The following is a 15,195-nucleotide window of genomic DNA, read 5'->3' on the forward strand; positions in this document are numbered from 1 at the left end:
AAAGGTAAGGGTGGGGAAAATATATATCCGCTATTGTCCGCCGCGTCAACAAACAGGTCTGACCTTTACCCCACTTCCCGTCATCCCGCGTTTGTTACGCTCCTTCTTTTTTATTCGCCCGTGCAAAACATATCAGAATAAGTGTCTAAAATAAATACATTACAAAAATATACAGTTGCAAATACATATTATACATGGTTACACATATTTACAAAGAAAGACGGTACACCGAGAGTTTTCAAAGCTTTAATAATAATAATAATAATATAACTTTCATCCTATAAGGTGCCCGTGACAGGGCAGTTAATGGTAGCAACACGCTAGCAACACGCTCGCAACACAGTAAACGGGTCTGTTAAAAAAACCTACCGTACTTGTAAAAATCACGGTAAACCGTCCTCATCTTCCTCCTTAGAACTAAGGCGCACACAAAAGTCTCAGATTTCATACAAAATGTGAGCCGCACCCTATCAAACAGCGCGCCTTTTCGGCGCACGTGACAGAAAAAGCAGTATGGGATTCCCCGCAAAGATTTGAATTGTGGGCGTCGCCGCTAAACATTTAAATTGTGAGCGTTGCCGCTATCGTATATAAACAAACGCATTTACGGTTTACACGTGCTAGAGTTGTTTTGATTCCCAGTGCGCTGAAAATGGCCAAGAGGCACACTTATGAAGCCCAGTTTAAACTGACTTGACTACACTGAAGAAAATGGAAATCTGGCAGCCGCGAGAGAACTCAAGATTATTGAATTGATGCTTCGAAAATGGCGGATGTTGAAAAACGAGCTCCGACAGGTAAAGAAAATGCAACTTTCCATTCGTGCCAGGACTACGGTGACGGCGCAACTCCCGGCGTATTATAATAAAAAGCTTGCGAATCGAAAGAAAGTTCTTTAAAGCTCAATAATGTATTTAATATAACAAAGTCATAGAGAACCCTCATAGTTTTCTTTTCAATATTTGATACAATAAGAAACAAAACATTTAATATTTTATATATATATATATATATATATATATATATATATATAGGCAGCACGGCGGCGCAGTGGTTAGCGCTTGTGCGGCACAGTTCATGTCACGGGAACCTGTGGTGGGTTCAAATCCAGCTCCAGACTTCCTGTGTGGAGTTTGTATGTTCTCCCCGTGCTTGCGTGGGTTTCCTCCGGGCACTCCGGTTTCCTCCCACGTTTCAAAAACATGCATTTCAGGTGAATTGGCCGGTCCAAATTGTCCCTAGGTGTGAATGTGCGAATGAGTTGTCTGTCCCTGTGTGCCCTGCGATTGGCTGGCAACCAGTTCAGGGTGTCCCCTGCCCACTGCCCGGAGATGGGCTCCAGCCCCCCTGCGACCCTAATGAGGAAAAGCGGTACGGCTAATGAGATGAGATATATATATATATATATATATATATATATATATATATATATATATATATGTATATATATTCCCGCAGCCGGGAATCGGAGAGGAGGCTAGCTCCGTTTGCTCCAGGTAGCTCCACGTTAGCGTCTTGAATGCTAGATGTGAGCCACGTTTCCGTAAAACACTGCGTTTTGTTTTTCACCAGCACAGCCAGTTCGTCAGTCTTATTTGGTATAGAGTTCAAATTTACCATGATTACGGACGGTACAGAAGACTTATAACGCCGCAAGCTGTTTAGCTAGCTCAGGCTCTCCATCCACGATAGGGCCCCCTCATCACGCCGGCGCGAGAATTCTTCAGGGCAAGGAGTTGATTCTGGCAGCGCCAATAGACTTTTGTTTGAAATGGTACTTCGTCTCCATCTTGCACTGGAATGTTTTCTCGATTTTATTTTTTTAAGGGGAAACCAGTAGTTTTTGTGATCCCACCGTAACAGTGGGTTCAAGAAGACCGTACTCATTACGGCAAAACCGTAGTACTTGGCAGGTATGTATGAGGGCTTTGTGTAAAAACTGTTTTGTTGCATTCTGGTGTTTTATTTTGTGATACATACTTAATAAACCACAATCAAATTCAGTTTTATTCCCGGTGCTTTTTTCTTGATATGCTCACTGTTATGTTATTAAAGGCGGCATGAGACTAGCGCCTAATAGGTCAGTGGGCCATATGAGCAGACAAAAAAAATAATAATGTAATGGGTGTGAAAATACAACATACACTATTACTACAATTTGTTCAAGTTCACATCCGAAAACGTGGTGCCGGTGGGCAACAAGTAGTGCCCTCATAACACCAAAGTAGCCCACAAACATGTTCTGATTGGACATTGTGATCTCATCTCATCAGCCGTACCGCTTATCCTCATTAGGGTCGCGGGGGGGCTGGAGCCCATCCCAGCCATCTCCGGGCAGTGGGCAGGGGACACCCTGAATTGGTTGCCAGCCAATCGCAGGGCACACAGGGACAGACAACTCATTCGCTCATTCACACCTAGGGACAATCTGGACCGGCCAATTCACCTGAAATGCATGTTTTTGGAACGTGGGAGGAAACCGGAGTGCCCGGAGGAAACCCACGCAAGCACGGGAAGAACATACAAACTCCGCACAGGAAGTCTGGAGCTGGATTTGAACCCACGACAGGTTCCCATGACATGAACTGTGCCGCACAAGCGCTAACCACTGCGCCGCCGTGCTGCCCCTGGACATTGTGATTTTCTAGGAAATGTTATTTCTGACTGAGCCTAATTTACGATAAGTTGTTATTTCAGAGAGGCATATCGAATTGGTAGCCCTTTTTGCAAACCAGTAACAAAAAGTAGCTTCAGCTTTAAAAAGTGGTTTAAAAGTTGGTCAACCCTGTGTTAGAGGTGTGGCATCTATTCCAGAAGAGACCATTGACTGTTTGACCGTTGAGGTAAGTAGGGAGAACAAAATCCTAACAAATGTGATTTACTATGCCAAAGTTACCTGTGATGGCTTTGACCACATTTTCAGAGACTTCTGGGATCTCCTCATCCATGGGCACACAAAGCATCTGGATGTTGACCCAGTGGAGCGCTCTGGAAGGCAAAGGGCAACAGTTTTTGAGGAGGCCAACGTGGGCAAGTACGGTACTAAAAACAAAAAACACCCACCTGATTCGATTTTGCATGGCTAAGTCCTTTCTTTCATCGTCAGTGGTTTCCGGGCAGAAGACGTATTTGTACAGGCAGGTCATGATATACTTTTCCACCTGGTCCATCACCTGCTCCACAGACTCGGACGAACCTATGGAAATGGCATAATCAGGTCACGTTCTTACAGATGAGGAAGTGCCCCTCTGCCCACCTTTGAAGTGACTGATCAAGCGGTCAGCCAGACCCTGGTAGAAGTCCTGAACACACTCCGAAACTTCTTCAGCATTCAGTTCCTGAAACCAAAATGCGTCATCAGCATGTCAGCCCTGTTTGTGGAGTGCATTTGCAGAGATCCTGCTGTTTTCTTGTATCCTTACAGTTTATTATACCTTCTTACTCGACATGCTTAGCAGAAAGCTGCGGCACTGCTTCTGGATCCCCCGACCTGGTCCGTGCAGGTTACTTAAGAACTCGGCAAAGTCCTTGGACACTTGGTCCGAATCAAAACCGGCATAGCAACTCATGGATGGGCTGCTCGTCTTCACCTCTGGGGAGTCTGATTTTGGTAAGAGAAGTCAGAGAAAAAAAAAAATTGTGTGAATTCAAGACTTTTGATTCTTATTGTGCCATTATCAGAATGTTGCCGCTTTGTGGCTCAAGCATACAGACTTTGCCCTTTTGCAATCTGCTTGTCTCTTTGAGACATTTTACTGTGATGTCCAGACCTCCAATTTTTAAGTTAGTAATTCATTCACTCAGATAATTTTGCAATTCCAATGTCACGCCAATGTCCAATGTTTCCTTTCTTTTTGCAGTTGATACCTTTTTTGGAAGTGGTGCGCGCCGAAGGACTGAAGAACCTCTTGACGGTGGTCACTTTGCGCGTCTTCTCGTTGGTTTTCTTTTCCTCAAACTTGGAAAATGGCCCGAGTGAGGACTGGGACGACGATGGTGGTGTTGACTGGGCGGGGGCCAGAGCGCCATGACTACTGGCATAAGCGGCTGCCTCCTCTTCACGTTGCAACCTATTTCAATGACACAGTCATATTTCCTCATATAAAAGGCCAAACGAAATGAAAAGCTCTTCTAAAACATAGGTTTCCAAAATATGGCACTATCTTTTAACCTAAGTACCTTGTAACTTTCATGACCATCAGAGTATAAAACAAATAGTCAAGTCATATTAATTTGTATAGCCTTTAATCACAAAAAGTCTCAAAGGGCTACACAAACCACCATTACGAAATCACCCGATTTCATGCCTACACATGATCACTTTTTTTACTAGAGCCACATTTTTTCGGAAAGTTGAACATTTTCTTTTTTGACATTGATAAGAATGTAGTGCATATTGTTTGTGATGAGATTAAACATGGCACCTCAGAATAAACAGGGATCAGAATGGAGATTTTCATTTTCAGCTGAAATAGCCAGGGTCCAGGGGCCGCAGGCCCCGGCAAGGTCCAGGGCAGAGCCCGCTGGGGGGCTCAGGGGGGCGAAGCCCCCCTGAAGCCAACAGCATTTATCTTATTTGCTATGTGAAAATTGCACTAGAATGAAATAAATCCAACAAAACAGAAACCATGTATTATATATATATATATATATATATATATATAAATTAAAAAAATAATAATTTATTGACATTAAAAGCATTTATACGTAATATTGAACATGATCATGATGATACAAAATAATTTATTTTAATCATGTTTATAACAAATTTTAAATTTTGTTTATCCTGTTCTAAATATTGTATAAACACAAAAGATAAAATGATTTCATAAATAAATAGATTTATAAATACCTCAGATTGGGATTTTCTGTCACACAGGGGAACCAGTGGTTGACTGCTGCTAGTATTTGAAGTGGAAGGATTTGGAACGACCAATAATGTTGAACTGGTGGTGTTACTGTTAGTTTCACTGCCGATTTTAAATGCGGATCCGAGTGCATAATTTGATCGTCGGCAAGCTATTTTTGCTTTGTGCTTGTTCATTTTAGCATGATCGATCAGTGCCACACAACCTCGCGTACCATAATTGATCAGATCGACACAGTATAGACACTTTGCTTTCCCTGGAACATCACACTTTGCGATGAACTGGCTCAAAGTTTCTGTAACTTCCTCGATCTTTGCGCCGATTTTAACGTTTACTGTGACAGTCTTCTCCAGCCATGACCACTTAAATTTATTCTTGATTCCTTTATCAATCTCGGAGACAAAAGCCTCGTCTTTTTTTCTTAGTATTTTCATATTTACTTTTTCAAACACTCATTTCACCGTTTGAAAAGACTGGAAGGAGCGCCATGTTTGAGAAAGCCAATGCTCTGAACAAAAGCTCCGCTGATTGGTTATCAGCGAACCTATCGACCAATGGTAGGAGTCGATCTATTTGTTAGCTAAACCACGTTGTGTGTTAAAGATCTAATGCGCTGCGCTTCTTTTTGCCGATTTTTCTCGCGATCTCTAAATGCTAACTAGGGGTGATGAAACAGTCACGTATCATACCTCACTCCCCCAAAATATTTTCTCATCGAATTTAGACGATTTACGGGAATGACCTTTGGGGTTCAAAAACAGCGGAAATCCGCGGATCCGCGGAAAATTCTGATCCCTGAATAAATGATATAGACTCAAAAGATGAACTATCAGGTAAAATAATATCAGGATAAATAGGCAAATATATCTACAAGGTAGTTTGGAGACTGGTTTAATTTGTAACAATAGTGCGATGAAAAATAGTGCATCGTAACAATAGTGCAATTATAATAATGATACATTGTATTTCGAAGCGCCTTTCAGGACACCCAAGGTTGCTTTAGCAACAACAAAAATTCCCAACTGGTGTGATATATATCTTTTACAGTTTTGCACGCTTCTTTAGGGTGGTGATGGCTCTGGGGAACTAACTGCTTCGTAGCCTGTTTGTACATGTTTTAATTGGACCTCGACTGCCTACCAGAGGGCAACAGGTCAAAGAGGTGGTGAGAAATGTCCTTTATAATGTATTTAAGCTTTAGAAGTATTTAGTTTTATTGTTGCGGTGAGTCATACTTTTCAGCCAAGGCCCTGTCGTCCTGGATCTGTTTCTGCCGCACCCGTTGGTACTCTTCTCTCCAGCACTTGGAGCAAAGGCCCTGCCAGGCAGTGTTGCCGTAGTAACCGCATCCTTTCTTGCACAGTAGTTCTGATTGGTCCACGTGGATCCCACGACGCTCTGCTTTCTGACTCATACTGCGAAAAATATTTTTAAATTTTTTTTGGGGGGGGGTTATACTGGGTTGTGAGTTGAACACACAATCTTCTGATTTATAATCCTAGTTATATATATATATATATATATATATATATATATATATATATATAACACCTTATACGTTTTCCCCATAATTTTGACGTTTTTTTTTTTTATATAATTTCAAATGATTTATGCCGTATAACAATTTTTGTATGGGAAATTTGTTTTTTCAATTAAAACATTTTTTTTATCGTTAAACCAACCATCTTGACCATTTCAGCTCTATTCAGAATCGTCTCGGTCACTGGTAGCTCAAGACAACATCATTGTATATTGCTGATATTGTTGCAGTATTCTACATAGTCTGTTTGCAAGAGAGGAAATAGATCAGGAGGTTTCTCCTGCTACTGGTCATAACGGAAACCAGTACAATCTGCTACAAACCCCTAAAACAGCTTGGAGAGGGATGGGCACCGCCAGGCTGTACTTGCCCCAGACACACCACAAAGAGTGGTAGCACAATGACCCAGTCAGTTAAGGGATCCATGAACCAGAGTGTTCTCATTAGGATGTCTCATTTAAAGGGACGGTATGCAATATTTGATTTATTTATGGCACTGGTATGAGCAAGGGCCAGTGATACATGGCAAAGTGTGGCAGACACATATCAAGCCGACCTAGTCAAGTCATGTTTATTTGTGTAGCCCTAATCACAAGGAGTCTCAGAGGGCTGCACAGACTAGACTATTGAAAATAAACTTTTTTTTTTTTTGCTTCGCCTTTCGCCAGGTTTTTAGTGACCTATAGCAGCAAGATAGCAAACAATATGTCATCTTCCTCTAGGTGAGGCTCATGTTATGTAAATAAATAGAAAAATTCTTGCCTCAGGAGTATTAAAAAAAAATAATCACACCTTATATGGTCATGTATTTTTTTTTCTACTTATTTAACCCTTTAACCACCGTCGGATTGTTGAGAAGCAAATGTGTGTCTATACGATGTCACCAGTCAGTGAAATCCGTCATGCAACATATCATAGGAAAGCTCTTGGAATTCAAGATATGCTAACCAATTCAAAATATAATCATCACAAAAACATCATGATCAGTCTGAAACAAGATACCCGATACTCAGTCCGAAACAAGTGTGGATTCTACAGTGTAAAATACACATTTCTCCCCCTATGATTTTTTTTAATGAAAATGAACATTGGTATTATAGTTCATGTATTTTTTGCCTAGTGAAGGATTTTACATTTTATTTATTTGACCATAAGGGATTTTATACAACTTTTTAGCAGTTACATTTATTAAATGCAATGAAGATTTTTCACAGAGAAGGCTTAAGGTCAATGACAGGTTGCGCCGTTCTGAATGGGAATGTTTTGTTTAGTTCTGTTGATAACAGGAATGTGACGGAGAAAGCCAGACGCACAAGGACGTCAGGAATTGTTTTGAGAAGCGCTTTGCTGATATGAGTTTTCTTTAGACAGGATGTGGTGAAGCTGGTACTTGGCCCGCCCCATGGGAGGAGTCGGCACGCCCATGGGAGGAGTCAGCACGCCCCATGGGAGGAGCCGTCACACCAGCTTGTGAAAAGAACTTCAGAAGACAGAACTTCAGGAGATAAAAGATCGGAGAATGAGTGGGACAATTGAAAAGGAGTCTCGAGGAAGCCTCGAGCGACAATAATTCGGTTGATTGGATGAAATTCACTTAGTTTATTATTTAAGAAATTAAATCTACCCCCGTGTGGAAATGCCAGTCTCTTGTTATTTTTCTCAAAAAGAAACGACCGTGCATTGTTGGGTGAAAGAAGGTTATGTTTGGTTAATGGAGTCAGATAACTAATTGCAACAATTTGGTAAACAGTACATTTTAATTCCTAGCACTAGTATTCAAATTAATGTTTGTTTTTTTACTGGATGAAAGGTTTTTGTACCACTAGGTGGCACTAAATGTTACGTACTGTCCCTTTAGGGCGAACATCAGTGTGCTTTAAATAATTTGCAAAAGTGCTTGTATTTTTTTACAGACGAGTACAGTACATCACAAAATGTCTGACAGATTGAGCCCAAACGAAGAACCGCTTTATAACCGCTTTATATGGAGGATTCCTCCGCCCGCGACAGATGCTGACTTTATCCTTCCCTACAAGGTCTTTTTTTACTGATATTTAAACATGGCTACACTACTGCTACATTATTTTATGTTTCTCTTCTGTATTTTGACCAAAATGCATTTTTTAATGTAGCTGTTTATCATCTTATAATCATTTTTAGGCATTTGCAGTAGCATGCATCGCTTACACTAGACCCACGCTGTGGTGTAAACATGCTAGACTGCTATCCAACACAATTATATTTGAAAACATATATTTTAAATATGAGTTATTTGCAACAACTCTGCTTACCTGTTGTTTATAAGCACAAATTTAAATCTTTGACTCTCAAAAGGGTCAACTTTTCCGGGTACAAGGAAGCTCTTCGAGAATTTCTGAGAGATATGGTTCAAGCTAGATTACCGGTAATCATTGACAGAATTAAATCGCATACTTCTTATGAAAAATGTATCTATACTGCATTCGCCCCATTGTCTTATTTTATTATTGAGTCCATGGGTCTTTCAGACGAGGGTGGGATTTCACGATGACGTCACCCATACCGGAAAATACGACGAAACGGACCAGGAAATCACGTGATTGGCGAAAAGATGGTCAAACGACTTTTGGTTTTAACTTTTCAAAATAAAGTAAAAATAACTTTTGCGTTGTTTGATTCAATAATTGTGTTTATTTTCAACGTGAGGGACAAAAGCACAGATAAATCATAGATTTGGGTGCAACCAGCCTGTTTTTTTTGTTCTTCCACAGCACCCCCAAAATTATAGCATTTAAAGAAAAAAAAAAGTCAAGTCATGTATATACTTCACAAAGAGTCTCAAAGGGCTGCACATACCACAGATTATTGCAAATCGCAGACTATTATTACAACCATCCCCTGATCTAGAACCTACATGCTCTTTAAGGAGGAATACCTACAAACACACTACTACATACTGCAAAAACACAACCTCATACAGATGTACAATTGTATTCATGCCTATGCTTACTTTGCACAATGTTGCCTATTTTGCACTACCACATATTGCACTAATACGATCCCAAAACTGTAAGTAAACACCCAATACCTCTACATGCCCACACTTTCTTCTGTAAATATTTCTTAAATTATCTTTTTTATCCCTTCAATTGTTTTTTTATCCTTACAGGTAAACTGGAGTGCCTTGTCCAATATCGTTGTCACAATATGTTCAACCCATTTTGTCACAATGATAATAAAGGTATATTCTATTCTGTTCTGTTCTAGTTTCATCTGTGGCATAGCGGCAGAGTCTGTGGATTCTCCTGTGTATTACGTTGAAAATATGTTATACAGTAGTTATGTCAACTAACTATTTTACCACCCAGTACCATGACTTTCTTATCATCAATAGATATTAATTCTCATTTCAGCTGAATTAAATGCAAGTTGTATTTGACACTCTGGGTGCTCAGCACCCCCAAAGCTTTGGATCTAAAATCGCCCTTGACTGTGAGTAATTGTTGACTTATATTACTTGCATAAAATATCCACATTTATAATTTGAAGAATCAAAACATTTATTGATAAAAATATCCGCTTTTATTGGGCAGCGGGGCGACGCAGTGTTTAGCGCATGTGCGGCACAGTTCTGAGGTCGTGGGAACCTCCTGCATGGGTTCAAATCCAGCTCCCGGCCTTACTGTGCAGAGTCTGTATGTTCTCCCCGTGCTTGCGTGGGTTTCCTCCGGGAACTCCGGTTTCCTCCCACATTCCAAAGACATGCATTTCAGGTGAATTGGCCGGTCCAAATTGTCCCTAGGCGATAAGTATGCGTAGTTATGCACACAGACGAACGCAGACAAAAAGTTTAAGAAAAAGTGAGGAGAAACATTTCGCACAAACAAATTTTGTTTAGGGGGAAAAAGCCATAGCTGTGTTTAATTTTGAGTCTTTCGATGCATATTATAAGATTCATTGTTTAAAAAACAAGATGTATCGTAATTTCCGGACTATAAAGCATATTGGATTATAAGCGCACCATATAAAACAGTATTTTGTGAGATATATTTCACATATAGGGCACACCGGACTGTAGGGCGGATGAAATTAAAACTACCGTAAGAGTGAAAGTTGCAAAAAAAGAAACACTACAGAGTTTATAATAATTATTGTGAAATTAGGTGTCATTGCTAAATTTACTAAATTTATTGCTGTCAGAACCAGAACTGATGGTAGACCCAAACGCATATCGTTTCACAACAATCTTTATTGCGGAAGCTGAGAAGTCAGGTATGGGAAAGCAAACGCCAGCAATCTGGCGATCGCTGGGCAGGAGGAGCAGGGAGCTCACGGGATCGGAGCGTGATCGGTAGGCTAGAACGAGTTGAGTAGCCGGGACAGGAGATCAGAGCATGATCGGTGGGCAAACACGGTCCGAGTAGCCGAGGCGGGAGATTGGAGCGTGGTCGAAGGAAGGAGAAAGTCCGGAAGCCGGAGACAATCGGGAAGCCAGGAGCAGACGAGCAGGACGGGACAGAGGGGAGCCAGAGTCTAATAGTGCTTGCCTTGCGTGTGCGGAGGTTCGCTGATGGACTGACAAGGAGTGAAAGGAAGCGTTGAGTTTAAATAGGAGGTGAACCAATCAGGCAACGAGCAGCAGCTGGCGCCAAAAAAGCGGGCACAGTGAGGGCAAATGGTAATTATGACATCTGCACTCAAAAGCGCACTGGATTGTAAGGCGCTCCCCCTAAAAAGTTGTATTTTGTCATATACTTTTCATGTATGTGTCATTCTGGATTATAAAGCGCATGGAAATAAATCTACAGAGGGAGCTACTGAATTTAGTGTATATGACTGTTGTGCAATTTATAAAGTTACCGTAGCCTATATATTAGCCTCATAAGATCAAAGCGGCGGCTGCCTTTTCCAGCTGCCCTATTGTTTTATTGTCTGCTCCTATCTTCGGTGTTTTTCTTCTCGTTTTGACAACTACACTATGGATTACTTTTATCCTATGGACATGGGTTTTAGCGCACAAAAATGCGTTTATTCAAGGAATCAACTCCTTGCCCTGAAGAATTCTCGTGCCGGCGTGATGAAGGGGCCTATCGTGGAAGAAGAGCCGGTGCTAGCTAAGCGGCTAGCGGCGTTATAAGTCTTCGGTACCATCCGTAATCATGGTAAATGCAAACTCACGACCAAATAAGATCATTGAATGCTGGTGGAAAACCTCTCAGCGCACAGGGAGCGCAGTTGCTGTGTTTTGCGGAAACGTGGCTCACGTTTAGTATTCCGGACGCTAACGTGTAGCCACCCGGAGCTACCCGGAGCTATCCGGCTTCAACGCCGCAATACAGAGACACGAAAGCCGGGGGGAATCGGAGAGGAGGCGGACTTGCTAACACGAGGTGGTGTATCCCTGGATTTTCACAAAGAAAAGATTTCCATCTGCCGCAGGGATGTCGAACTTTTGGACTAGCGTGACGTCATCCACTCGGCTACAAGCACCCCTAGGGCATCATGTTAATCTGTTAATAAACAACGGGGTAGACTGCTGGAAGTGTGAATTTCCCTACGGGGATGAATAAAGTATCTATCTATCTATCTATTAGTACAATTGTGCATCAGGTGAAAATGTCACCGACTAAAACCACAAAACAAAAAATGCATCAGGAATCACATTTGGGTCATGGCAGTGAAAATGCAGAAATTCATCTACCACTCGTAGACCATTAGTGATGGCGACTGGAAATGCATTAGATCTTATCTCATTATCACAGTATTTTTACTCACGGTGCCAGAAACGAATGCTAGAGAATGGAGAAAACAGAGTCGTCTTGGTGCACTCTTTTATTTTGGTGGAGCGCAACACCTTTCACATTCAGAAAAACTTTCCTTTAGTATGTAGAGTCAGGCAGTATTATAATATTTATTGTTCTTAAAATGCACAACACGACTTTAACTCGTTTTACTTGTATCACGCTTTTTATTCCACTCAGTGTTGTATCTTGGTTTACTGTTGTCTTTTTAACACATTTTAGTTTTACTTATTCAAGATCAGATATAGGACTTTTTTAGAGATGTTACCAAACCTTGTGTACTATTTTCTGGTGTATTTTGTCACAGTCATGACAACAGTTATCGGTGGTGATTTCCTTTCTAGTTATTTCTATAAAATTGAAAACATGAGGTGTGGTTCATTGTAATTCATCCCACCCCAGCCACCACCTCTTTGGCCTATAGCGCTCTGGTGGGTCTTTCTGGAGGTCCCTCAAAACTAAAAAGGCTCAGAGACAGCTTCTTCTCCGGGGCCATCACCACGCTAAACAAGCACCCAGAATAGTAAAAATATATCTTTTTTTTTGCTGCTGTATAAATGTGAAAATGTATGCTGTTGCACGAAACTGTGAAAATATACAGTATACCTTGTGACTTATTTGTTTTTTTTTTGTTGCTGCTAAATGTTATTGCAATTCTTGTCATTGCGCTATTGTTAGGACTCACTACTCTTTCTCATTCACAAATATTGCACTATTATTACAACTAAGGCCAGTCTCTACGCACAACGTTGTAAATATTTGCTTTCTGCTTTTTATCCTGATTGTCTTTTTATCTTTTTTATCTTTGAAATCTTTATTAAAATGTTTACCCTGGAGTGCTATGTCCAATCTCGTTACATACATTGTTTCACAACGTTGTTATCAAAGACAATAAACAAAATTGATTTCAATTGTACATTTAAAATTAAGTTAGCAACAATCTTGACCTGCCGCGATCCAAAGAAATCGCAGAAGAAATTTTAAAAAAGTGATTGAAATCTATCAGCTGTAGAGTAATCAACATTTGGTCAGAGTTCCGTTTTGCAATGTCAGAAGATTATCAAACAATGGTAAAACATGTGAAGAGAATATTGTGTCTTAATTCAATCACATAGATATGTTATCTGACTGATACTGCTGGAATTTGAGGTTGGGGACGGGGACTATGGCTGCACGTTCGCATCAAAGGTCGCCATGACAACTGCACCACAGGGGGGTCCGCCCCTTCCAGGAGACTGGAACCCAGAGCTGGTACACGTCTCACCTCGCAAAGGCAGTCTGATTTTGGCCAGCCACAAAGCTGGAGGGATGTCCTAACAGGAGAAAAAGCTGGACCAAGGCCCTGGCCGGTTCTGGCCAGGTCTCAGCTCAACCGGCAGCCGGCAAGCCTTGCCAGGTCGGCAGCCAAGCTTCATCAAGCTAGCGGCCAAGCCAGTGGGACAAAGCCAGCGACCTCAGAGAAGCCTCAAGCCACCAGCAGTCAACCTCTCCTTCAACACTCTGCATCCAGTGGCCCTCGTTCCAACCGGCTCTCAAGCCTACCGGGATTCCTCATCGCTCTACAGCCAAGGACATAAAGACTGGGCCTTCATCTTTATCGACGCAGAACTTTGCAGAACATCCCATTGTTGCTAGGCATTGGTGTGACGTAAAAAAGTAACTCTGTTGTTAGGGAAAAAACTGTATTACAAATGTAGCGTTTACCAAATTGTTAGAATTAGTTATCTGACTCCATTAACCAAACACAAACTTCCTTCTCCTAACAATGCATGCTCGTTTCTTAATTTAGGGAAAAATATTGACAAGAGACAGGCATTTCCACACGGGGGCAGATTTATTTTCTTAAAGTATTTAACTAAGTGAATTCCATCTAATTTAGCCGAATTATTGTCGAATTAGTCTAATTAGTCTTCTTCGAGCCTCCCTCACATTCTCCCATCTCTCTTCCGTCTTCTGTCTTCCGACTTCTTTTTCACAAGCTGGGGCATTGGCTCCTCCGCCATGGGCGGGCTAGTAACTCCCCACGTGGCCCCCACCTAGTCGTCACATCGTCTGACCGGTGCGTCACGAAGGTCCCCCCCATGGGACGGGTCAGGTGCCAGCTTCACCACCTCCTCGCCGAAAGGCGGCACCACGTCTAAAAAACTCACATCAAGAAAGCTTACCAGCCAAACAATGTCTCCTTTCCCGCGTCACAGGCTCCTCCGGCATCAGCCCTTGTCCCCGTTCTTGCTGTATTTCTGTAAACATCATGCTTGTCTAGGCTACAATGACCTCGCCCCACAGTTCAGCCAGTGAATATCTTTTGTATTTAAATGTAATTTGTATTTGATCGTAAAAATTCCATTATAGTCACAAATATATAAAATCCTTCTCTATCAAAATACAATAACGTAATAATCAAGCCAATGCTGTTGGCTATCCAAATGGTGCCAGTTTAAGTTCTCAACTTCTAGTTTTGTTTTGTTTTATTTTGTTCTTATTGTTTTGTGTTCTATTCAAGCTTCTTCCGTCGATGATTAGTAAAAGAAAAGTCCATAAATCCAAGAGTATCTGTGTCCTGGTTATAGTACATTAAACTATCATAACGGTAAAAATAATTCACCTGAGTGTGTGTAGCCACCCTTCAGAATAACATGAGAAGGTTTTTTATCCGTTTTCCTGTCATAATGATCTGAAAATGTATGTGGTGCTCCGAAAAGGCGAGACAAGTTTTAAAAAGAATGAACTCGGCTCTTTAATTCAATCGGTCAATCAATTTTTTTTGTCAGAATAATTTATTTACCCCCCATTTTTGCTACACAGCTAAAGCTTCTACATTCTTAAAAATACATCTTCTCGTTGTGGCTTGTTGATGTCTGTGAGTGCACACGTATTGCAGAAAATACCAAAAGTTGGGGTAAAAGGTCGTGGTTTTCCTACCACGGTTTATCTCTGGACTTGTGTGCTGTGCCAATGCCTGACTGGTTGAGTTCACATCACTCTGACTGTAAGTAAACAGACACAA

At 41.3% G+C, this 15,195-nt stretch overlaps 1 protein-coding gene across 1 annotated transcript in view; it reads right to left on the reverse strand.

Moving 5' to 3' along the window:
- rabgef1 (RAB guanine nucleotide exchange factor (GEF) 1) overlaps positions 1 to 8,938 on the reverse strand; it is a 29,368-nt gene extending 20,430 nt beyond the window's left edge. Inside the window, exons 1-7 of the mRNA XM_088320937.1 lie at positions 8,700 to 8,938; positions 6,104 to 6,283; positions 3,868 to 4,070; positions 3,435 to 3,601; positions 3,257 to 3,338; positions 3,064 to 3,196; positions 2,897 to 2,988 (exon numbers count right to left, since the gene is read on the reverse strand). Of these exons, the coding sequence (XP_088177063.1) occupies positions 2,897 to 2,988; positions 3,064 to 3,196; positions 3,257 to 3,338; positions 3,435 to 3,601; positions 3,868 to 4,070; positions 6,104 to 6,282 (856 nt within the window). The 5' untranslated portion in view covers position 6,283; positions 8,700 to 8,938. The remainder of the gene's footprint in view (positions 1 to 2,896; positions 2,989 to 3,063; positions 3,197 to 3,256; positions 3,339 to 3,434; positions 3,602 to 3,867; positions 4,071 to 6,103; positions 6,284 to 8,699) is intronic.
- Positions 8,939 to 15,195: the final 6,257 nt, after the last annotated feature.

This window comes from Urocampus carinirostris, chromosome 17 (assembly GCF_059441175.1).
Source record: "Urocampus carinirostris isolate Australia breed hairy pipefish chromosome 17, RoL_Ucar_1.0, whole genome shotgun sequence".
Lineage (NCBI taxonomy): Eukaryota > Metazoa > Chordata > Actinopteri > Syngnathiformes > Syngnathidae > Urocampus > Urocampus carinirostris.